General features: G+C 47.3%; 1 protein-coding gene across 3 annotated transcripts in view; it reads left to right on the top strand.

Annotated features, from left to right (window-relative positions):
* Window positions 1–23,798, top strand: part of SNX29 (sorting nexin 29) — a 591,844-nt gene that overhangs the window by 16,522 nt on the left and 551,524 nt on the right. For all 3 annotated transcript variants that reach the window (XM_070363126.1, XM_070363128.1, XM_070363127.1), the window contains 2 exons: window positions 8,092–8,156; window positions 10,719–10,771. In XM_070363126.1, the coding sequence (XP_070219227.1) occupies window positions 8,092–8,156; window positions 10,719–10,771 (118 nt within the window). The remainder of the gene's footprint in view (window positions 1–8,091; window positions 8,157–10,718; window positions 10,772–23,798) is intronic.

Genomic DNA, 23,798 nt, shown 5'->3' with positions numbered 1-23,798 from the left:
GGAGGAGAAGTGAGCTTGGCTTTTCCGCCCTGTGTTTCCATGGGGGCTGGGCACTCTCTGGAGTCCTGTCCCACCCCTAGGGGATGCCTGCTGTGGTGGCTCCTTTGGCTTCGAATGGGCTTTATCTGTTGTCCCTCCCACAAAATGTTTTCTTATTGAGGTGAAATTCAGATACCCTAAAGTCAGGGAACCTTCTCTTTGGACTTTGCTGGTGGCTCAGTTGGTAAAGAATCTGCCTGTAATGCAGGAGGCCTGGGTTCGAGCCCCGGGTGGGGAAGATCCTCTGGAGACGGGAATGGCACTGCACTCCAGTATTCTGCCCACGGACAGAAGAGCCTGGCGGGCTGCAGCCCACGGGGTCACAAAGAGTTGGGCACGGCTGAGTGACTAAACCCGCCACAGTTTGAAACCCTGCATGCTTTTAATGCAATTAAAACAATGAACAGTTGTGAAGTTAGAAATTTAAGCATTATAAAAACAATTAACCAGTTAACAATCTTTAACTGTTTAAAAATGAACAGTTCAGGGGCAGTTTAGCACATGGGAAATGTCATGCACTCACCACGTCCGTCTAGTTCCTAAACACCTTCCCCACCCCCAGAGGACACCCTGTACCATTAAGCAGTTATGTTCTCTCAGTGTGGATTTTCCTCTTCTAGTCTTTCCTGTTTTTTTTTTTTTTTAATTATTTGTTTGTTTTTGGCTGCGCTGGGTCTTAGTTGCTGCATGCGGGCTTTTTTCTTTTCTCCATGCATGTGGAGCATGGGCTCCAGGGTGCACGGGCTTCACTAGTTGTGGTGTTTGGATTTTCAGTAGTCCTGAGACAGGTGGAATCTTTCTGGACCAGGGATCAAACCCATGTCCCCTGCATGGGCAGGTGAATCCCGAACAGGTGGACCGCCAGAGAAGTTGCCTTCCTATTTTTTTAAAGCACAGCTTAAGTTCCTGCCTTCCCTGGTGGCTCAGTCGGTAATGAATCTGCCTGCAATCTAGGAGACCACTTGCAATGCAGGAGACCTGAGTTTGATCACTGCATTGGGAAGATTCCCTGGAGAAGGAAATAGCAACCCACTGTAATATTCTTGCCTGGGAAATCCCATGGACAGAGGAACCTGGTGAGCTGCAATCAATGGGGTCGCAAAGAATTGGACACGACTTAGTGACTTAAACCACCACCAAAATCCCGCTCTTGCAGTCTGCTTCCCCTGGCCCCCAGCAGGCCAGCAGTGTGGTGTGGAAGGTCAGCAGACCAGGGTCTCAGCAGTGCTTTGCTCCCTGATCCCTGGCCCCCAGAGAACCGTGCCATCTTCTTTTCTTTTACCTTGTACCCATTGAGTGCATTGCCAAGGATGACGTTGTTGTTGTTTAATCCCTAAGTCGTGTCTGACTCTTTGTGAACCCATGGATCATGGCCCACCAGGCTCCTCTGTCCATGGGATTCTCCAGGCAAGAATACTGGAGAGGGTGGCCGTTTCCTTCTCCAGAGGATCTCCCCAACCCAGGGATGGAACCCACGGATTCTTTACTGCTGAGCCACCAGGGAAGCCCAAGGGTTGGCCTTAGACTAGAGAAATGACCTTTCCCTCTGCTACTGCGTAGAGAGGTAAGGAAGTACTGCTGTGTCAGCGTCTGTGCAGCCTTGACCAAGTGACCTGACTCCTCTGTGGACAGGAACCGTGTTTACCTTGACCTCCTGGATTTTGATAGGGATGAGAGAAGGAATATACACCGTGGGGGCATCTTGCTGGTTTTTCCCTCCCCAGATGCCAGAGATGTGTTTGCACCTTCACACTCCCCTGGGCCACAGCCACAGAGGCCTGGATTGGATTGCTTTGCCTGTGGTCCAGATGAAAGTACTTAGAACCAGAGGTCTTAGGCCTCTGGGATGTAGGGCTGCCCACAACAACAGAACAATAATAAGTGAAGTCAAGTCGCTCAATCGTGTCCAACTCTTTGCGATCCCATGGACTGTAGCCTACCAGGCTCCTCTGTCCATGGGATTTTCCAGGCAAGAATACTGGAGTGGGGTGCCAATTCCTTCTCCAACAATAGTCAACGTGTATAAAGTGCTTGGTGTGTACCAGGCACTGTTCTAGATGCGTGATACCTGTTCACTCATTTACTAACTGTGGGAGGTGCAGAGAAGTTAAGTAACTTTCATGGTCACACAGCTGGTGACCTTCACTACTCTTAACCCCTACTCTGCCTCCCCAGGAGGTCACTGAAGGCTGGAGGTTTGTGGGAAAAAATTAGTGTAGGATCTGAAGGCTTCTAAACATGAGAGACAACAGGGAGGCGCGTGAACCGGGTGACTGATTTTCATCGCAGGTGATTTCTAAGTTAGAGCTTCAGGGGACCACTGTGGACCCCGGAGGGCATTCTGTAGGGCTCCTCTCAGTTTCTATTTTCATTTTGATGGTGCTCTAACAAGAAACTGGGCTTCCCTGGTGGCTCAGACGGTAAAGAGTCTACCTGCAGTGCAGAAGACCCAGGTTTGATCCCTGGGCCGGGAAGATCCCCTGGAGAAGGGAATGCCAACCGACTCTAATATTCTTGCCTGGAAAATTCCTGGACAAATTCTTGCCTGGACAAAGGAGCCTGGCGGGCTGCAGCCCATGGGGTCACAAAGAGTCGGTCACGACTGAGCGACTTAACACTTTCACTTCAACAAGAAATTAAAAAGAAGCCTGTTCTATGAGTCACTTTGCTGTACACCCGAAACTCACAGAGTATTGTAAATCAACTCTACTCCAGTTTTTTTTTTTTTTTAAAGAAAAGGAAGCCTGTTCTGGCTCATCTGACTGATAGTGTTGACTCAGGGCCATTGTTGCAGAAGGAAGGAAGCAGAAAGGCTGGGATTTTATGGAGAAATCGTTGCTGAATTGGCGCTGGGGCTGTCACTGCAGGCTTCTTACAGGTTGAGGGCGAGCAGGTCTTAACAGATGGCCGAACCAGTGGACGTGAAGTAGAATCCCTCCATGAGCACCGCCCACGAGTGAAGGTCTTTCCCTCTCAGCCTCAGTGCTCTGTTCAGTGGAGCCCACCTTTCTTTCTTCGCGAAGGATTAGATGTGTGTGTGTGCGTGTGTACCCAGTCACTCAGTCGTGTCGGACTCTGTGTGACTCTCTGGACTGTAGCACACCAGACTCCTCTGTCAATGGGATTTCCCAGGCAAGAATACTGGAATAGGTTGCCTTTTCCTTCCAGGGGAATCTTCCAACCCAGAGATCAAACCCGCATTTTCTGCATTGGCAGGTGGATTCTTTACCTCTGAGCCACCTGGGAAGCCCTGAAGGATTAGGTGCTGGCCACTTCATGGGCTTAGCCCACCATGAGGCTCAGTAGGTGGGCACCTGCTCCTGCTCCTTCTGGTCCCTGGAGAAGGTAGGAAAGAGCCCGGTAGCATTGCTGAAAGAGCCCGGTAGCATTGCTTGCTCTGCCTGCCGTCTCAGAACAGAGGCCCCAGGTTTGCTGACTGCAGAGCTCGGAGGGTATGATCTCATGCAGAAACCAGTGGCCCGAGAAGGGAAGTGACTGTCCCCGACACAGGGCCAGCAAGCAGCCTGGCCGGGATGAGAACTCATGATACCTTGTAACTTCCCTCCAGCGCTCCTTCCACGGGGCCTCGTGGCCCTGGGCCTCCTGGGCACCTCCTGCCATCGGTGAATGTTGCCAAGGGCACCCATGCTCCCCCTGCCCTGGGAGACACGGGTCCCTTAATCCCATTCAGGGCTGGGATGGTCATGGGCCCCCCACCAGGGGTCAGGATTGTCTCCTTCAAGTGCACTTCTTGTCTGGGGAGGGTGTGTGGTGGGCTGTTTCTCTGGAGAGCAGGCTTTCTTTCCACCGCGGAGAGGCTTTGCAGGGTGAGGCAGGGAAGGCTGCTGGCGGCTCCAGGAAAGCAGGGTTGCAGATTCTGTAGGAAAGCTCTGGGGTCTTCGCTAGGGGTAGGCACTCTGTCCTCGCTCTTCCCGTGTGCGTCGGGAACCAGCAGCATCAGCGGCCCGTGGGCGCTTGTGAGAAATACAGAGTCCCAGGCCCCACCCAGCCCTCGAATTAGAACCTGCCTTTTAGCCAAGACCCCAGCAGATTCGTGTGCAGGTAAAAGCTTGTGAATTACTGCACTAACAATGATCAGTAAGGAGATGATGGAGATTTTTATTTTCTTTGTCAATCCCGCCCCCCTCCCACGATTTGTTTATTGTATTTCCTCACATGAATTACTTTATAAAAAAATTGTGGTGAAATACAGGTAACATAAAATTTGCCATCTTCACCATTTTTGGAATATTTATTTATTTATTTACTTTTGGCTGTGCTGGGGCTTCGTCGCTGTGTGGGGCTTTTTCTCTAGTTGTGATGAGTGGGGCCTACTCCCTAGTTGCAATGCAAAGGCTTCTCATTGCGGTGGCTTCTCTTGTTTCAGAGCACAGGTTTTAGGGTGCTTGGGCTTCAGTGATTGTGGTTCCCGGGCTCTAGGTCACAGGCTCGGTAGTTGTGGCATGTGGGCTTCATTGCTCCGCGGCATGTGGGATCTTCCTGGATCAGGAATTAAACCCCCATCTCCTGCATTGGCAGGTGGATACTTTACCACTGAGCCACCACGGAAGCCCCTAATATTTATTTTTATTTATTTTGTTTGGCTGCTTTGGGTCTTAGTTGCAGCACACGTGATCTTTAGCTGTGGCATGACTAGTTCCCTGATCGGGGATCGAACCTGGGCCCCCTGCATTGGGAGCAGGGAGTCTTAGTCTGGACCACCAGGGAAGTCCCCATCTTAAGCATTTTAAGTGTACAGTTTGGTGGCATTAAATGCCTTCTGACTGTTGTGTGGCCGTCACCACCGCCCATCCCCAGGCCTCTCTTCATCTTGTAAAATCCAAATGTGTAACTATGAAACTCTAACCCCCATTCTCTCCCCTCGCCTCCCCTGACAACCACCATTATGCTTCCTTTCTTTATGATTTTGATTACTCTTAGTATCTCATGTAATTGGAATCATGCAGTGTTTTATCTCTTTGTGTCTGGTTTATTTCACTTAGCGTGATGTTCTTCAAGGCTCATTTGTGTTGCAGCATACTGCAGAGTTGCCTTGCCTTTTAAGGCTGGATAATATGCATTGTGTGTGCATGACACATTTTGCGTCTCCATTCATCTGTTGATGTACACAGGAGTTGCTTCCACATTTTAGCTACTGTGAATAATGCTGCTATGAACATAAGCATATAAGTAGCTCTTCAGGACCGTGCTCTCAATTCTTTCGAGCATACACCCAGAAGTGCTGGGTTGTGTATGATAATTCTAAAACACGAATTACTTTTATGATCAGAAAAAACAGCAAAAGCACTTCAGGGGGGAAAACTTTGTCAAGTTTCCAGTTGGCATCGCCCAAGGGCAAGTAGAGTTGTTGGGTGCAGTACTTGGAAAAAGGAAGAAAGCAAGGCTGCCTTCCCCATTCTGGTGTTAGAGGGAGAAGGGCGGAAACTCGCCCTCCTGCTGCGTGAGGAGCAGGGTGTGTTGATAGAAGTGTGTGTGAGGCCCTCAGGCAGGTGGGGTTTCTAGCCATCCTGAAAGATGCTTCGAGATGGCCTCTGGTCTGGTGGGAAGGGTGCGTGGGCTGACCTCTCTCAAGACCTCTTCCAGAAAAAATTATAGTGGCAGTGTTTGGGAAGTCAGCTTTATTACTGTGTGTCTATAGAGAGTCTATGGACTGGTTTAATCTCCAGGCCTGGGGTAAGGCAAGAGCCCATGCGATAGTCCTGACATAGCCCTTAAGGGGCACAGTCTCCAGTTAGGGTCATGGTTCCAACTGCTAGTGTGCAAGTTAGAGCAAAAACCTGAACCCACTGTCATGGTCCATGAGGCCTTTGTGACTGGCCCCTGCCTGCCTCTGATCTTTGCTTCCCCTTTTCTGCTTTCTGCTTAAGTCACTGGAGACTTCCTTCAGGTCCTGGGAGATGGAAGCCAGGCTGTTTTTGCCTCTCTTCCCTGGCTGTTTGCTCCGCCTGGAACGCTGGTCTCTCAGAACTTTCCATGACTGCTCCTCCACGTTATAAAGGGCTCAGCTGGGGTGTCGCGTGTGCAGAGAGACTTTCCACGGCTGCCCTGGCAGCCGTGGCCCTCCAGCTTCCTCCCGGTCTCTCCACTTCATCTGGTTTTTCTTCCTAGTATGACTCTCTAACACCTTCTCCTCTGTTAGTTTACGTAGGAGCCATTTGTTTCTTCCTAATAGCATTTTCACTCCACGAGAAGATGGCTCTTTTATACCACTGAATTCCTGTGTCCCCGGCACTTAGAACACTGCCTGGCACCCAGTAGTTCAGCAAATGTCGAGTGGGTCAGCGCGTGCACTTGCTTGTCTTCTCTGAGCTTCTGTTTCCCCATCTGCGATTCAGGGATCCTAATACCTGGCTGGTAGGGTGGTCATGAAAATTACAGGACGGAGCGCACTCAGAGGACTCAGTTTGGTGCCTGGTGTACAGGAAGTGCTCAGCACATGGGCACGGTTGTTAGCAACTGGGTGGCCCTGGCATGACTTGGATGAAACCCTGACCATCTCGCTTTCTCTTTAAAACGCTATTTATCTGTCTGTTTATTTGGCTGTGCCAGGTCTTAGCTGCAACATGCAGGATCTTTTTGTTGTGGCACGTGAGATCTAGTTCCCTGGTTGAACGTGGGCCCCCTGTACTGGGAGCCACTGCACCACCAGGGAAGTCCCAACACTGACTTGCCTTGTAACCCTAGATTTGGGTCTCCTGTGAAACAGTTGTGTCCAGTGTCTGGTGTATCATAATACGTAGCCACGTCTCTGTGGATTGGAGTCACTGGGCCCCCTGTGGAGCGTCAGATGTGGTTCTGACAGTGTTCTGCCTGGGCCTGTGAAGTGGCCTAGCCTGCGTCTGTGCTCAGTTGCTCAGTTGTGTCTGATTCTGTGCAACCCCGTGGACTGTAGCCCACCAGGCTCCTCTGTCCATGGGATTCTTCATGGACAAGAATACTGGAGCAGGTTGCCATTTCCTACTCCAGGGGATCTTCCCAACCCAGGAATCGAACCCGCCTCTCCTGCATCTCCTGGATTGGCAGGCAGATTCGTTACTACCACTGAGCCACCTGGGGAGATGGAATTGGCCTTGCCCCACACCCTCGTAAATGGGAGTTTGGTGTATGGCATGTGTATCATTCGGGAATGCCTTTGACTGTAAGTAACCACTCAGTGTTCAGGGCTTGAACAAATGGAACGATTTGTTCTGTGAAAGCTCTCAGATTTCTAGTTTGGTTCAGCAGCAAAGTGACATCAGGGCTGGTGTCTTTGTGATTCTCTTGGGCTTCCCTGCAGACGCTGCTCTGGCTTCCTCCAGTGTGTTTAGGATGCAGGCATGAGGGATGGAAGCAGGAATGAAGCTATTAGCATATGTCCTTTTCCCCCCAGGCCCCTCCCAACGCTCTTCTGCTTACATCTCATCAGCTGGAGCTTTGTAAGGTCAGCCTTACAAGAGAGGCTGAGTAATTAGGGTTTTCATGGGAAAATGGTGTTAGAGATGATGGTGAGGTCAGCCAACCAGCAGTGCCTGCCGTACTAGGAAACCTATGTTTTAAGTTAGACTATTGCTTCTCAACTGGGGGCAGTTTTGTTCCTCAGAGGATGTCTGGCAGAATCTGGAGATTTTTGTTGCCACAACTAGGGTGTGTGTGTGTGTGTGCGTGTGTGCATGTGTGTGCATACGCACTAATGGTATCTCATGGGTACAGGCCAGGGATGCTGCCAGATATCTTAACAGTTCACAGGGCAGCCGCAGAGAGTTATCTGATCCACATGTCAGTGACACCAAGGTTGAGAAACCCTTAAGTTAGATCATTCCAGAAACGTCATCCAGATTTGGGGAACACTAGTTTAGTTGCTTTCCTGTGATATAGTCATAGGAAAGGGGTCAGACCTCATTGTACTGGTGCAGATTATTGATACCTGGTGTTGTTATTGATTTTATTAAAGAGAAAGTTGATGCTGGCTGAGAACAGCCAAATGCTACATCTCAGAGAGTCTTAGTAGAAGGCAAATGTCAAACAGAACTAATCAAGCCCCTTGCCTTCTAGGAACACAGAACAATGACATGAAAAGACAGTTTCTGCTGGAGCGACTGCTGGATGCAGTGAAACAGGTAAGAAGAAAGCGCATGTTGGACTTTGAGTTCAAGTCATAGTGTCAGATGATGAACGTAGAAGTCATTTCTGCCCTTCTGTCTACACAGACCTACTTCTGCCATGAATCTGGGAGGCTAACTATTTCCCCCAGCAAGTGACAGTGATCAGAGGTGGGGACAGAGGGACTCCTGTGTCCTGACATCCTAAAGCCCCCGGAGGACCCACCCCCATCCTTCGGTGGTGTCCCTTTGAGAAGGGCATTAATGTGGGTTTAAAGTCTTATTTCCAAGCAGTTATTTTTGTTTGTTTGTGCTGCGCTGCATGGCTTGTAGTAAAATGCAGGAACTAAAATCCCCAGATTGAACCCAGGCCCTCGGCAGTGAGAGCAGGGTCCTGACCGTTGGACTGCTGGGGAATTTCCAAAGCAGACCTGGGTTCGATCCCTGGATTGGTAAGATCCCCTGGAAAGGGAAAGGCTACCCGCTCCAGTATTCTGGCCTGGAGAATTCCATGGACTGCATAGTCCATAGGGTTGCAAAGAGTCGGACACCACTGGGTGACTTTCACTTTCTAAGGGCGCTGCAGTGCTGGCTGGGAGTCAGGGCCCCCGTGAGCACAAGCACAGGAACCAGGCCGTGCTCAGGGTCGTGTGGCGTCTCCAGATGGGCTCTGCTTGCTTTGGTTGACGCTGAGTTGGCGCCTGGCTTTTGGCTGGGTGTGGAAGTGGGTGTTGACACAAGGTTGGCATCAGGTTGTCTGCTTACAACCACCCGGCAGGCCTCGTTCCTTGCACGTTCATCGTGTGTCTGGTGCTCTGCTGAGTGCTTTCCATCGAATCCTTCCAGCCACCCTGTGAGATGGTTCTTGCAATTATTGCCATTTTACAGATGAAGGAATGAAGAACTGGAGCTCAGGTCCAATAACGTGCTGCCAGTGTCATAGTTAATAGGCAGCAGAGCTGGGATCCAGCCCTAGGAATTCACATTTCAGAAGGGGCGACTGGTGATTACTGGTGTCATCACAATATAAGGAGATAAATATGTCCTTTAATGGAAGTGCCTGTTAAGGGTTGATGTGAGCTCAGAGAATTTAGCATCTGCCCGAGCCTTGAGGCATCCAGGCATGGCAGAAAGGACTCAGACTCAGGTGTAGCTGGGTTGGAAGGCCAGCTTTGTCTCCTGACAGCTGTGCTGGGGCAACTTACCCAGCCTCTCTGAGCATCCTTCATCTCTTTAATTGGGTCACCCATCTCTATAGCGCTGTGGAGGGAATTGCTTAAAGGGGTAAAGGGCCATGGCCAGCGCCTGGTCCCCAATAAATGCAGAGCTGACATTATTAGTTTTTTTTCTTTGCTCCAGAAATGGAATGCAAAATAAGATGAAGAGTTAAGTCCAACCACTTCAAGTGTAGCAGTTAAACAGAAATAACTTGGATCTTCCACCCAGAGCTATTATTACTACTTGGGAGGGTGAAAGTGTTGTACATATGCCTTTTAAAAACCAACTTTAGTTATTACAGTGGTTGGCAAATAGTAATTTCTCAATACGTAAAATTTAATAGTTTAGTTTTCTTTAATATCTTGAGTGTTGAGATTGAAACTCTATTCAATTTAGGATTAATTGGACTGGGTAACCTGCTAGTTTTTACTTCATGTTTTGTTTATTATGTGTATTTTTTTATATGCATGTGAAATACACTATGATTTCTTAGCTTCATTAAGAAATTAAAATTTCTTCAAGTTGGAAAGAAAAAAAATAAAACCCAACTTTATTGAGGTGTGATTTGCATACAATAAAAATACCAATTTTAAGTGTGCAGTTCTGTGAGTTTTGACCGAAGTATCATTTAAATTTCTATATACACACACACGCACCCCTACACACAAATGTGGTAATAAATTTAGGAATCTGGTAAACCTATTACCCACAGTGAAGGTTCTGTACCTTTGAAAGAGAGTAGTGGAGAGTGGTAATGGTTGCACAATATTGTGAATTGAGTTGCATGACAAAATGGTTGAAATGGTAAATTTTATGTTATCTACATTTCAGCACCGTTAAAGAAAAAAAAAAAAGTTTGCTTTTGTTTGCACCCTCCCTGGGTAAATTGTCATTCGGCACAACCAGAGGGCTTGTTTGAAGCTTGATTTATGCTGTCATAACTTCACAGCAGCCGTAACAACTCTGGGCCCTGTCAGAAGGGACCCGTCATCATCACAGATTTGTGGCAGTTTTAATTATTGCCTGTTAAGAGCTCTGCGTTATTGACAGTCAGCTGCTGACAGATAGAAGCAGCTTCCTAGAGAATCTGCAGACGGCTTCTGTTTTCCTCTTAGCGCTGTCTTTGTGCAAGGCTCCCTTCTGTACAAGTGGGAGGTAAAAGGGCTTCTTCCTTCAAATGGCGGCTGGAAGGCTGGGGTGCCTGCCATCCCATTTCTTGGGCTGACCCCCAGGACTCGGGGACGCCCTGATTTGGCCACCAGAGTTTCTGGCCCTGGGTCCCCCCAGACCCCAAAGGCCCCTGGAGGTGGTTTTGTGTGTCCATCCTAATGGCTGATCTCAGCGACTCTTTTTTTCCTGCAGTGCCAGATCCGCTTTGGAGGAAGAAAGGAGATCGCCTCAGATTCCGACAGCAGGTAAATAATGTAGCCTCTGAAACCCATTACCCTCAAGGCCAAAAAGGTAGCCAGAGATTCACCAGCTTTTATATTCTGCCACGGCAGCCAAGTGGGGTGGTGATTACATTACCAAGTTGAGTTTGGACAGCAAGCCAATAATTGAGAGACGAGTTGTTGGGGCAAAGAATAACGGCTTGATTCAGAAAACCAGCTAACCAAAAGATGCTGGGCTTGTGTCTCCAAAGAACTGTCTTGCCTGAGTTAGCATTCAGGCTCCTTTTATAATAAAAGGGGAGGGGATAAAGTCAAACACTTACGGGTTCCCATTGGCCTCCAAAGGGATGTGTTAATTTCTTCTTCCTGTGGTCATTCACTGGTGGTCCTGGTCAGGAGGTTTTCTATGAGCTAAACCAAAGTATTTTAGCTTAATGCTCATTACCTGGGAAGTAGGGTTCCCAGAAATGGGCCATTATGTGAAATTTAAACTTCTAGGTAACATCCCTTTAGTGATTAGCTTGTAATAGAAAGCAAAAATTCTTCTCTATCACAATTACATTTGATGGGGGGGCGGTGTAGGTCTATACAGTGACTGCTTGTCTAAAGTGCTCCCAGCTCCCTGCCATCCTCTTTCTAGGAATCTTCTCTGAGGGAATTACTTGAAATGCCTTTCCACATGAAGTTATTTTCACAGTAATTTATAATGATGGAAACTCAGAAATCTGAAGGCTCAACAAATGGGAAATGGTGAATAATGAAGCATAGTGCATCAGTAGTTTGAATGTTCTATAGCCCATTACATGGATGTCCATACAGAATTTGTTATAAGCAGCAAAATGCAAATCTAGGAATTTAAAAGTAATATATTTAGTAAAAATTAAGAGAGCAGCATTCAGAGTTAATATGGATGCAGAGTGATCCTCCATGTGTTAGACGACTCTGGCGAAAAACATACCAGAATGTAGATAGAGATCATGTTGAGGTTAAATTAAGACTGTTGGGAACCTGTATCCTTTCTGATATTTTGTCACATTTTATACTGTGATCATGTGTCCCTTTTATAATTAAAAAAAGTCCTAAAAATGGCCATTGACCTTCATGACCCAGGAAAGGCTGACATGACTGAATAAGCTTGTGTAGGACATACAGGCATTTGCTGGAAATGCCCAGTGACGTTCAAGGCTGATTTGTGCTCTGCAGCTAGGGAAGAGCAGGAGGAACATTCCTGAAAAGGAAGAGATGGGCGGGAACTCACTGCTCAGCATTCGTCTCAATCTAGAGACGTGAGTTTTCCCTCTGAGCCTGACCCGCCCAGCCCAGCCAGTTCCTCCTCTGTCCCTCCAACCCTTGCTCTTCTCTTGGCACTTACCAGCATGAGCAGAGCGTGCAGTGCTACATTTTCATGGATTTATAGGGACTTTTTGAAACCAGTGCAGATTTAAAATTCTACCCCTCACCCCTACAGTCTCTGCCTCTTCTTTGCTCAGTTTTTCTCCACAGCACCAACTAACGACTGTATATTGTGCTTTTTAAATTTTTTATTTCATTTCCTCCAGTTTCCCCATACCACAGTGTCCACTCTGCAGGCAGAGAGGTTTGGCTGTCTTGTTCAAGGTGCATCCTCAGCCTGAAAGCATCTAGAAGGTGCTCAGGGAGATCCGTTGCCTGGTTGATTGTGTGCCTGGCTTCCTACCACACATGGTCAAGGGTGTAAAGATCTGTGAGCTTGGAGGGCAAAGGGGCAGTTTCTCCATTTCTTTCTGAGTATTTTGCACAGACGTTCTGTGCCTGTCACTCTTGAGGTTCTCTACATGTTTGTGGCATTAGATCATTAAATCAACTGATTGCTTCAGTTCTTCCTGAGGGCCTACTATGGGGCCTGGTCTCCATCAGTGCAGGGGTCCTCCTTTTGGGACCAGGGTCACCTGCATGAGAACGGGAGTCCTTGATCTCCTGAACCAGGAGGTAGATGTGTGTGTGTGTGTGTGTGTGTGTGTGTGTATGGGTGCGTGGGTGTATGTAGTCAGGAGTTCTGTATCACTTTTTTTTGTAATTATGCTTTTTATTTCCTTAGAGAAGCCATCTCTGAATGTTAGATGAACATGTTCTTATATAGTAGAGCTTACCATTATAACTTTTATTCTGTAAACTGTTGTATTTTATAGTAGAATTTACAAAGTTAATTCCTTCTGTGGTATCAATACCTGTGGTTTCCGGCTTCCAGCAAGACCCTGCTTCATCATGATAATGATAGTTACTGTCTCTGACTGTTCCTGCCGCTCCTTGTTTGTGTTGACTCTTAGTCTCAGGGCAGCCCCAGGAGGAGCATAACTCTTTCTTCACAGATGAGAAAACAGAAGCTCGGAGAGGGAAGCTAATACAGCCTCAGTGTACCATCTTGGCAATGTTAGGGTTGAAGTTTGGACCCTAGTTTCTTGGGCTCCAAAATCTGTTCTTTCTGTGTTATATCACATTTAGCGATTTCATTGGTTGTGAGCTAGGTTAAATTTTTTTGTTTTTTCCCCTCTAAAGGGTTCCTTCTCAATACCTGAGTCTTAGTCCCTCTTGCCGTGTGTCTGGCTAGAGGTGGCACCACCTTTGTGTAGGAAAGGCCACATCATTGTCCTTATTTGGTGAGAAAGTCTAACCTCGAGGGAAAGTCAGTGACCGTTTTAAAGCCACTGTCGTGAGGTCTGAAAAGAAAGAAAGGTGATTCGCCTCTCTCTGCACCCCTTCAGACAGCCTGGCACCAGGATGGATCTCAAGTCCATTGGCTTTTCTCCAGCCCCCCAGCTGTAGCCCATCGCGGTCACCCCATGGCTCACAGGGCGGCCGCTGTGGACCTTCCCCCGTCTCCTGTCTTGCCCTGCCTCCTCTGCATCCAGCGGGCTCTGCAGAAGCAGATTCCCGTCCATCACGGCCCCCCCCACCTCCACGGAAAACCTTCCACTGCCTTCTCTTTGCTGTTGGGAAAACGACCCACATGCTGAACGACCTGGAGGGCCCCCTAGCTCTCCCCTGGCTCTTTGCCCTGCCACCCTGGCCTGGCCTTTTCTGGTTTTTGTTTTTTGTTCTTAAAGCCTTTCAGTCATTTTTCAGGGAAGCCTTCCAGGTCCCTGATATGAATCGTCCACACTCTTCTCCAGCCCTGGCCGCCTGGGCTGTTTTCCTCGCTCTCTATCGGGGACTGGCAGACTCTTGCTGTTAAGGCTCGGATTTGTCCTCAGGCTGTACTGTGCTGACCCGGCTCTGTACCATTTGAGGCTATAAACCTCTGTGGGATGAATGCATTATATCTGTCTGCTCAACTAGAGGAGAAGAAGGAGAGAAGCCTGGTTTGCTCACGCTGCTTCCATAGTACCTGACATGTAAAAGTGCTTGTGCGTATGTGTGTGTGTGTGCTGAGTCACTTCAGTCATGTCCGAGTCTTTGTGACGCTATGGACTGTAGTCTGCCAGGCTTCTCTGTCCATGGAATTCTCCAGGCAAGAATCCTGGAGTTGCCATGCCCTCCTCCAGGGGATCTTCCAGACCCAGGGTTCGAACCTGCATCTCCTGCATCGGCAGGCGGGTTCTCTCTCCCTGAGCCACCAAGGAAGCCCAACACTGAGTTACTGAGCACCTGCTTGGTGTAACATTCTGTGCTCGACACTGGGGCTTCCAGAGTATTTCTGACATGTTTCTGCCCCTCAGATGACTTTGTGTCCACCAGGGAATATAGAGGTGGCGATGGCAGAATGTGACACTGAGGGTGACATCTTAGGGGCTGTTGGCTGCCCTGCACAGCTGGGCTTCGAATGTTATCCCTTCCCCTTTCCAGCTGCATCTCTCACCTCTCTAAGTTCAAGAGTTAGATCTACTGTCATACTCTGATTTATAATAAGAAATATGCATTATTGCTCCATCGCTTCTGGTCCTACGCTCTTAAAACCCCTGAAATTTCCAAAGCAATGAGAGCCAGAAAGGTATCTTTTGTAATGTTAATGTAGTGACTTTGGAAAGCACTCGAGGTTGGGGCCTGGCTGCCAGGAGGACCAACCACATGATTAAGGGGTTGGAACTTTCAGTTCCAACCTGGGACCACCAGTTCAGAACTACCAGGGACCACCAGTTCAGACCACCAGTTCAGAACCACCAGTTCAGACTACCAGTTCAGACTACCAGGGAGGGGAGAGGGGCTGGAGATGGAGTTCAGTTGCCAGTGGCCAATGATTTAACCAAATAATCTGTATAATGAAGCCTCCATAAAAATCCCGGGGTTTAGAGAGCCTCTGGGTCAGTGAACACTTACAGGTGCAAGGAGAGTGGGCCACTGGGGGAGCGGCCCCCTGGGGAGCGGCCCCCTGGGGAGTGGCCCCCTGGGGAGTGGCCCTGGGGGAGTGGCCCCCTGGGGGAGTGGGCCCCTGGGGGAGTGGGCCACTGGAAGCCCTGTGCTCTCTTCCCATGCCTTTCTTCTGTCTGGCTGTTCCTGAGTTATATCCTTTTCTAAAAAACCAGTAATCTAGTAAATAAAAGGTTTCTCTCAGTTCTGGGAGCTTCTCTAGCAAATTAATTGAACCCAAGGAGGAGGTCATGGGAACCCCTGAGATACGTAACTGGTCAGTCAGAAGCGCAGGGGACAGTCTGGACTTGTGATTGGTGTCTGAAGTGGTGCTTGGGGCAGAAGGTGCTACCCTGTCGAGGGCCCACGGTGCTGGCTTTCCACTTGGAACAGTGATGGAGGTTTTCCCTTTAAAACAGGTTTATACACATGGAAAAAGTGAGTTGGACTCCAGACAAGTAAATAATAGAAACATCCCCAGGGCCTTCGCTGGTAGCCCAGTGGCTAACACTTTACCTTCCACTGCAGAGGGCGAGGGTTTGATTCCTGGTCTGTGAGCTAAGATCCCACATGTCTCATGGTCAAAAAACCAAAACATGAAACAGAAGCAATGTTGTAACAGATTCTCTAAAGACTTTAAAAATGGTCCAGATCAAAAAAAAAAAAAAAAAAAACACCCAGGAAAAGAAAAAGAAAAACCCTCACAAATGACAAAAGTGGCCGAGTTCTCCATGGATAACTGAAGTTGAGGAAAGAGAGAACTGGCCAGGGCTACATGATGTTCAGTATTCTTTGGCTAAAACCCCGATTGCAAAGCATGTCTGTGTCTGTGTGAGAGATTTGTTTGGTTTTGCAAGATGACACGGCAAGATGCAGCAGCCCTCGCATGAAGTATAAAACAGCGTTGATAGGAAGGCAAGTGACAGTCAGGCATTGTTTTTTCCTCATCAGACTTTGTCCTCGGTAACCCTCTCGGGAGGAAGAGGTGGTGGTCATAAGGCTCCATCCTGCGCTCATTTCTCCTCTGTTGGCCTTGTTCTCCTGCTCTGTTTCCTCCTAAGGACAAGGACACATTCTTGTGCTTCATTAAACTGATTGCTCATTCCATCAGTCACACTGGCCTGTGGGGAGGCAGTAACGTATCTTTTGAATAGTTTGCCTTCTAGAAAGAATGGCTTAAGAACTAGCCGGTGCTGAAGTCCCTGTGAAGACTACATACGCTGGTGCTCCACAGGTGCATCTTCTTCCCACGTGGGATTACAGAACATGCTAACGTTTCCTGTGGAATTAGAAAGAGCAACCCAAACCAGGGGGCAGCAGAGTGAGCGTGGGATATGGAGCTCAGAGCTCGAATCCTGGTGTTGCCAGTTCCTGGTTGTGTTGGACTATGGACAAGTTTCTGATTTCCTTGTGCCTCAGTGTTCTCGTCTGTACATGGGGAGAGTAGTGATAATATTCACTCCATAGAGCTGTGCGGCCCTTAGGTTAGTGCCTGGTGGCTAGTAAGTTTCTAGCAATTGTTAGCTGTTGGGCTTCCCTAGTGGCTCAGATGGTAAAGAATCTGCCTGCAATGCAGGAGACCCAGGGTTGATCCCTGGCTCAGGAAGATCCCCTGGAGAAGGGAATGGCTACCCACTCCAGTATTCTTGCCTGGGAAATTCCATGGACAGAGGAGCCTGGTGGGCTACAGTTCACGGGATCAGAAAGAATTGGACACAACTGAGTGACTAACACTTTTACTTTCAGTTTTCACTGCCATTATAATTTTCTGTGAAGTGTCTTGACGCTTGGTAAATATTCTCTGCACATGGGTCTCTTCCATTGTGGGTGGCAATGAGTTGGCTTTGGGTATTTGCCTTGTTTAGACAGCGTAGATTTTTGTGACTCCAGTACTCTTGGAAAACCCCATGGGTGGAGGAGCCTGGTAGGCTCCAGTCCATGGGGTCGCTAAGAGTCGGACACGACTGAGCGACTTCACTTTCACTTTTCACTTTCATGCATTGGAGAAGGAAATGGCAACCCACTCCAGTGTTCTTGCCTGGAGAATCCCAGGGACTGCGGAGCCTGGTGGGCTGCCGTCTATGGGGTTGCACAGAGTCAGACATGACTGAAGCGACTTAGAAGCAGCAGCATGTGACTATGTCAGAAGAAATCAGAGGGAAGCATTCTCCTTCCAAAACATGCCAGGGAAGAGTTCTTGTTTTGGTGATTTTTCTTGGTTGGTATTCAGTCACTCAGTCGTGTCCAACTCTTTTGCCACCTCGTGGACTGTAGCCCACCAGGCTCCTCTGTCCAGGGAATTTCCCAGGCAAGAATCCTGGAGTGGATTGCCATTTCCTTCTCCAGGGGATCTTCCCAACCCAGGAATTGAATCTGCATCTTATGCACTGGCAGGCGGATTCTTCACTGAGCCACCTGAGATTTTTCTTCACCTGTTAAGGAATTCGAAACTGTGTTGAACTTTTTAGGAAGCTAAAGAACGAAACCAGCTGCCCTTTGCTGTTCCCTAATGTTATTTCTTAGACACTGTTGAAAACTGTCCTGTGCGGTCCTCTGGACACTTATGAAACTGAATGGCTTTTTCAGACATTCCTTTTCCTCTTTTAAATGTTCGTCATGTGATGTTCGTCATTTTTTTTTTTTTTTAATGTTCAGTTTGTCACAGATTTACCAGCCTCTTAGCGGTTTGAGGTGTTGACTGGATATTCTAATTCTCATCCTGGCAAAACCCCCTGGGGTTCATTAATTGGATTTCTTATCTCCGCTGCCTGAGCACTTGCTTTCCACCTTGAGGCTCTAGTAGGGGATGGTTCTGTATTGCATTTGCTTTCATTTTACTCCATGAATCAAATGAATTGATTTCTTTTTGGGGAAAGATTATTTTTAGCAAATGGGAGGAGCCCTAGGGCATTTAGCAAATCTGAGCACATTTCCATCTGAATTTTAATAAATACTTGTGTTTTTATATTGATAATCGTTGAGAGCAGTGCTAGGCCCATAGGGAATCACGCTTCAGCACGATCATCACCGTCATCGCCACCATCCTGCTGTGGAGAGAGGTGTTGGTGTGAAGGGTGAGCTTTGGAGTCAGGCATACTTATCTTCATGCTCACCCAGTCCACAGACCACCAGTTGTACACATGGGCTAAGTCAGGTGGCACTAGTGGTAAAGAATCTGCCTGACGGTGCAGGAGATGTAGGAGACCTCGGTTCGATCCCTTGGTCAGGAAGATTCCCTGGAAGAGGGCAGAGCAACCCACTCTAGTATTCTTGCCTGGAGAATCCCATGGATAGAGGAGCCTGGCAGGCTACAGTCCATAGGGTTGCAAAGAGACACGATTGAAGCCTCTTAGCATGCACACATGTGGCATCTCTAGGCCTTTCTTGCCGGAGAAGGCAATGGCACCCCACTCCATTACTCTTGCCTAGAAAATCCCATGGATGGAGGAGCCTGGTGGGCTGCAGTCCATGGGGTCGCTAAGAGTCTGAGCGACTTCACTCTCACTTTTCACTTTCATGCATCGGAGAAGGAAATGGCAACCCACTCCAGTGTTCTTGCCTGGAGAATCCCAGGGACGGGGGAGCCTGGCGGGCTGCCGTCTGTGGGGTCACACAGAGTTGGACACACTGAAGCGACTTAGCAGCAGCAGCAGTAGCAGCAGCAGCAGCAGCAAGACCTTTCTTGCAGCATCTGTAAAATTAGATAATGAGGGTTTTCCTGGTGGCTCAGTGGTAAAGAATCTGCCTGCCAATGCAGGAGGCTCAGCTTCAATCCCTAGTCCGAGAAGATCCCACATGCCGTGGAACAGCTAAGCCAGTGCTCCATTCTATTGAGCCTGTGCCCTAGAGACCACGCTGCACAATAGGAGAAGCCACCACAGTGAGAGTTCACAGACCACAACTAGGGAGTGGCTCCTGCTCATGGCAACTAGAGAAAAGCCCTCGCAGCAATGAAGACTCAGCACAGCCAAAAATAAATAGAGATAGATAAAATAAAATAGATAAACAGATAATTAAAAAAATTAGGTGATGATCATGGTATCAACTTCCTGGGATTGAAGTGAGGATTAGATATAATAGTGTTTGCTTGACACACCCAGTGAGAACTTACTAAGTGCAATACATTTTCTTCCTGTGACTAGACATACCAGTATTTTGGCTAATTTGGAAACTAAAGGCTAGAATGATTCTCGTTAATTCCTTCATTCAGCAGATACTTATTTGTAGTCCCTGAGTTGGCATTGGCGCTGTAAGCTGGGTGAGATGGCTGCCGTTCTGAAGGAACTCAGAGTTGGGCCTGGGCAGTGGACCTGTAAACTGCAGACAGTCACGGTGGCCTGTAGTAATAATTACGTAGTATAGACTCGAGAGGCGAGCAGGGTCTTCAGTTGTCAGATGGGCAGGATGGGACTTCCAGGCAGCAGGAGTGGCAAATGCAGGGGTGTGAGAGAAAGTCTTGGGATTGTGGATGGTGTGTTGTTTGTGCCGGAAGTTTGGCTGGAAAGTCAATAGATTCTTGACTTGCTGTTATAGGGAAGCATTTGTACTTTATCCGATAGAGTATTATTTTTTAAACTATGGCTATTTGTATAAGATTTTCACAATTTTTGCCACTCCCCTGTACTGTTTGTGCCAGAGATGGGCTTGAGGTGGAATTTTAAGGCCTCCCTTTTCTACTCAGGTCTTGTCAGTGAAATCACAGATTGATGGCTGCTGAAATATTTTTCTTGTCATAGTAAAATGATTAACCTGAAAATGTCATTTTATGGTCCCCCTGAAATCGTCATGTAACCCGAGCAGAATGTGGCAGGAAGGAAAATGGTGTCAGGTTCGCATTTCAGGAGGGTGGCTTCTGATCAGCAGCCAGGGGGGTGGGCCAGGGAGATGGGGTCGGGGTTGCAGTGAGAGGGGGCTGCTCTGCGCAGTGGACGAGGAAGCCGAATAGAGGTGATGGCGTTGGGAGAAGGGACAGAAAGCTTAGGGTGAGCCTGGATGAGGCTGACTGACCGGGATGAGACCTAAATGCTCTGGCTCTAAGGTATGGCCAGAAACCAGAACAAATGTGTATTGTTTTAGATTTAGTTTATTTTTTTTAAAAACAGCATTTTGGGGGGCTCTAATAATAGGCTGCAAATTTTATTCTGATCCACCTTTGCTTTCCCAAAGATGTATCTATACTGCGGGGTGGCCTGCATCTTGCCTGTTTCTTTGTTTCTTATTGGAGTACAGTTGATTTACAATGTTGTGTGAGTTTCGGGTGTCAGGCAAACTGATTCACTTTTGTGAATATATGTTGTTTTTTGTTTTGTCTCCAAATTGTGTCTGACTCTTTGCAACTGCATGGGCTGTAACCTGCTGCCAGGCTCCTCTGTCCAGAGGATTTCCCAGGCAAGGATACTGAAGTGGGTTGCCATTTCCTTCTCCAGGGGATCTTCCCGACCCCAGGGTTGAACCCACATCTCCTGCACTGGCAGGCGATTCTTTACCACTGAGTCACCAGGGAAGTCCATCTGTCTATCTATCTATCTACTCTTTTTTAGGTCCTTTTGCCATATAGGTCATTACAGAATATTGAGTAGAGTTCCCTGTGCTATCCAATAGGTCCTTATTATTATTTTATGTAGAGTAATATATACACCGGTTCCACTCTATCTCTCCCTCACAACCCCCCACCTCCCCCTGCCCAGTAATTGTAAGTTTGTTTTCTGCATCTGTGACTGTATTGTTTGTTGAAAGGAAGCTTTTGGTGTGGAGTTTTCTTTCTTCCAGGTTATGGACTCTGACCCAACTGGGAGATCCATTGGCCACTGGACCTGATGGCACGTCTCTGCTTCCTCATTTCCCATTTATTCAGTCCTTCTGCACTGAGGGTCTCTTGGCTTTCTCCATCCTCTTTTTCCCTTTTGATTTATCAGCTCCCTAGACTGATTCCTTCTCAGCTTTCACCTCCCATCCCTGACTTTGAAGCTCCTCATCTGCCAAAAGAATCCCAAGGGCAAGCAGGTGTTTGCATCTGGACCAAAGCTGGAGGGTCTGTCTACCCCAGAGAAGACAGTTGCTGTGTTTTTATATGTGTGTATTTTAATAAATTAATATTTATTTATTTGTTTGGCTACACTGAGTCCCACCAGGGAGGTTCCTATAGTTTTGTGTTTCTTTTGTCTTTTTTTTTTTGGCCAAGCTGTGCAGATTGTGGAATCCTAGTTCCCCAACCAAGGACTGAACCCACGCTCCCTGTACTGGAAGTGCAGAGTCTTAACCACTGGACCGCCTGGGAAATCCAGTTACTGTATTTATTTTAGTAACTTTTAACAATGGTCAGAAATGATTTAACTCATTTAAAAATAGGTTATTTTTCCAGTTGCGGGTTCCTCTGGTAGAACATTCATCTTATTTCTTTTTACATGCCCATCTGCCATCCTCAGGCCTAATAGTATCTTGAAAACTGTTGGCTTGTGGGTTTTCACTGTTACCAAGCTTGCATTTTTTTCCGGTTCTTTGTTACCTGCTTTTTTTTTTTTTCCCTCCCCCTCTTTTTTCCTATCCCATCTCTTCTCCTTCCCTCTGGATAACTTATGTTAATGATCAAGAATCATTTGTTCTGTGTATTTCTCCACATTCTTAGAAATAAAATACACATGTGTATACACACACACACGTACACACTGTCTTCCAAAAATTCAATTATATATAATGTTCTGCATCTGTATTTTCTCTCTTGGCACTATCCTGTCAAATCCTTTCCAAGTTAGAGTTCTAAAAATTCTTCTTAAAAAGCTTCACTATATTGTATTATGTGAAACGTACCAACAGGTGCCTACGAAGTAATACTGACTTTAAGTCCAATTTTTACTACTGTGGACAGTGCAACAGTAGACATCCTTGAGCATCTTTTCTCATGTATTGAGGGTTTTGTTTGTTTGGCAGAGATTTCCCGGAGCTGAGTTGCCGGGCCATAGAGAATGCGTTTATTTTTAACAGTTGTGGTCAGGTATCTTTCTAAAAATCTTCTACTGGTAGTGCATGAAACTGCCCTTTTCTTCCTTTCTAATAATAGTTTTGAGTGTTGTTTTGAAGTTCTGTCAGTCTGATGGGTGAAAAGAGGTGGCTCACTTGTCATTGTAATTTGCATCTGTTGATTGCCAGTGAATTTCAGTTTTTTTATTTTTTTTAATGTTTGTTGGCTATTTGACTTTGCTCTTTTGTGCAGAGGAGCTTCATATTCTTTGCCCTGTTTCCTGTTGGATTATTTGTCCCCTTATCAGTTTGTGAGAGCTCTTTGTGTATTACAGTAATTAATTAACCTTTCACCTGTTTTTTTGCATTGCACATATTTTTCAGATCTGTCCATTAACTTTGTAAGCACAGATAATACTATCTATTATAATACTACATTGAAATTAAGAAAAATTATTTTTGGCTGTTCTGGGCCTTCATTACTGCGTGTGGGCTTTCTGTAGTTGCAGCAAGCAGGCTTCTCATTGCAGTGGCTTCTCTGGTTGCAGAGCACAGGCTCTGGGTGCACGGGCTTTAGCAGTTGTGGCGCACAGGCTTAGTTGCCCCAAGGCATGTGGAATCTTCCAGCCCCAGGGATCGAACCTGTGTCCCTTGCATTGCCAGGCAGATTCTCAACCACTGGACCACCAGGGAAGTCCTTAAAATTCTTTACACAATTAAATGTTTCTTTACTGGTCCATATACTAACCTGCCAGTTTCTGGGTTTTCAGTGTTTTATGATCTTCCTCAACGTTGGAGTGTGCGTGTGGTCTTTAACATTTTCCTGTAAGATTTTTACTGTTTACAGTTAAGCCTTTGATCCTTCTGGGATTTATCTTTGTATAGTTCCTGGGATAAAATTAAAACCAGTTTTAGTTTCTTCTAGACGGGTGCCACCTTTCTCAGAGATCTTTTTGGCTCTTTATCCCTGGTCTGCCGTTTACTGGCGTCCCATTTACCTAGCACAGCGAGAGGACGCTCTGGGCCAAAGCAGGGAGGACTGATTGAGAGCATGGCGCTGATTTGACTCACTGGCCCACGGACCCCTGGCTCAGCAAGGAGTGGGCGAGAACCTCGCGTGTTGGCGCTGCTATGCTGTGGGTGAGCAGCCCAGCCTCACCTCCCAGCCCTCATTACCCTTCTCTAGACGTGCTGGCCTGAGTTGCCAAGGATGCTTCCATCCTCTCACATGAATGTAGATGATGCAAATAACTGAAGCCCACTCCTCTTCCTCTTTCTCTTCTTCCTCCTTCAGATAAGAATCCTACCATGTCTGTTACTCTGTAACTTGATTTAAAAAAGAAACAAAAACCTGGGCATGTATTATGGACCTTGTTCCAGGTCACTGGGTAACATAACGGTGCAGCCTGCCGTCAATGGCGTCTCCGTAATAAAGGACAGCCAGTGCCGGTTTTCATTGGGTAGTTCCATCGACTGTGAGGCGCACCTGGATTTCCGAGGCCTTAAAATGTGTGGAGAAAGGTGCTGCGTAGGTTGTTTAGATTTGGCATCTCATTCTTTGAAAATTTCTACCTAGTGTTTGGTCGTGTGGCGGTCCTGTAACTTATTAGCGTTTTCCTGTTAGTGGGCGTTCAGGCTGTGTCTAGTTTTGTTTCTGCTTTTACTGTTATAACAATGCCACAGCAGAGATGGTTGTTGTGTATATGTCTGTTTTTGCCTTCTCATGCTTTTATATTTGTTTATTTCGGCTTCTAATTGTGAGATGATTATG

The sequence above is a fragment of the Bos mutus genome, chromosome 25 (genome assembly GCF_027580195.1).
Source record: "Bos mutus isolate GX-2022 chromosome 25, NWIPB_WYAK_1.1, whole genome shotgun sequence".
NCBI classification, from domain to species: Eukaryota; Metazoa; Chordata; class Mammalia; order Artiodactyla; family Bovidae; genus Bos; species Bos mutus.
Note: the sequence above shows the minus strand (reverse complement) of the source record. Positions and strands in the feature narration are given on the sequence as shown.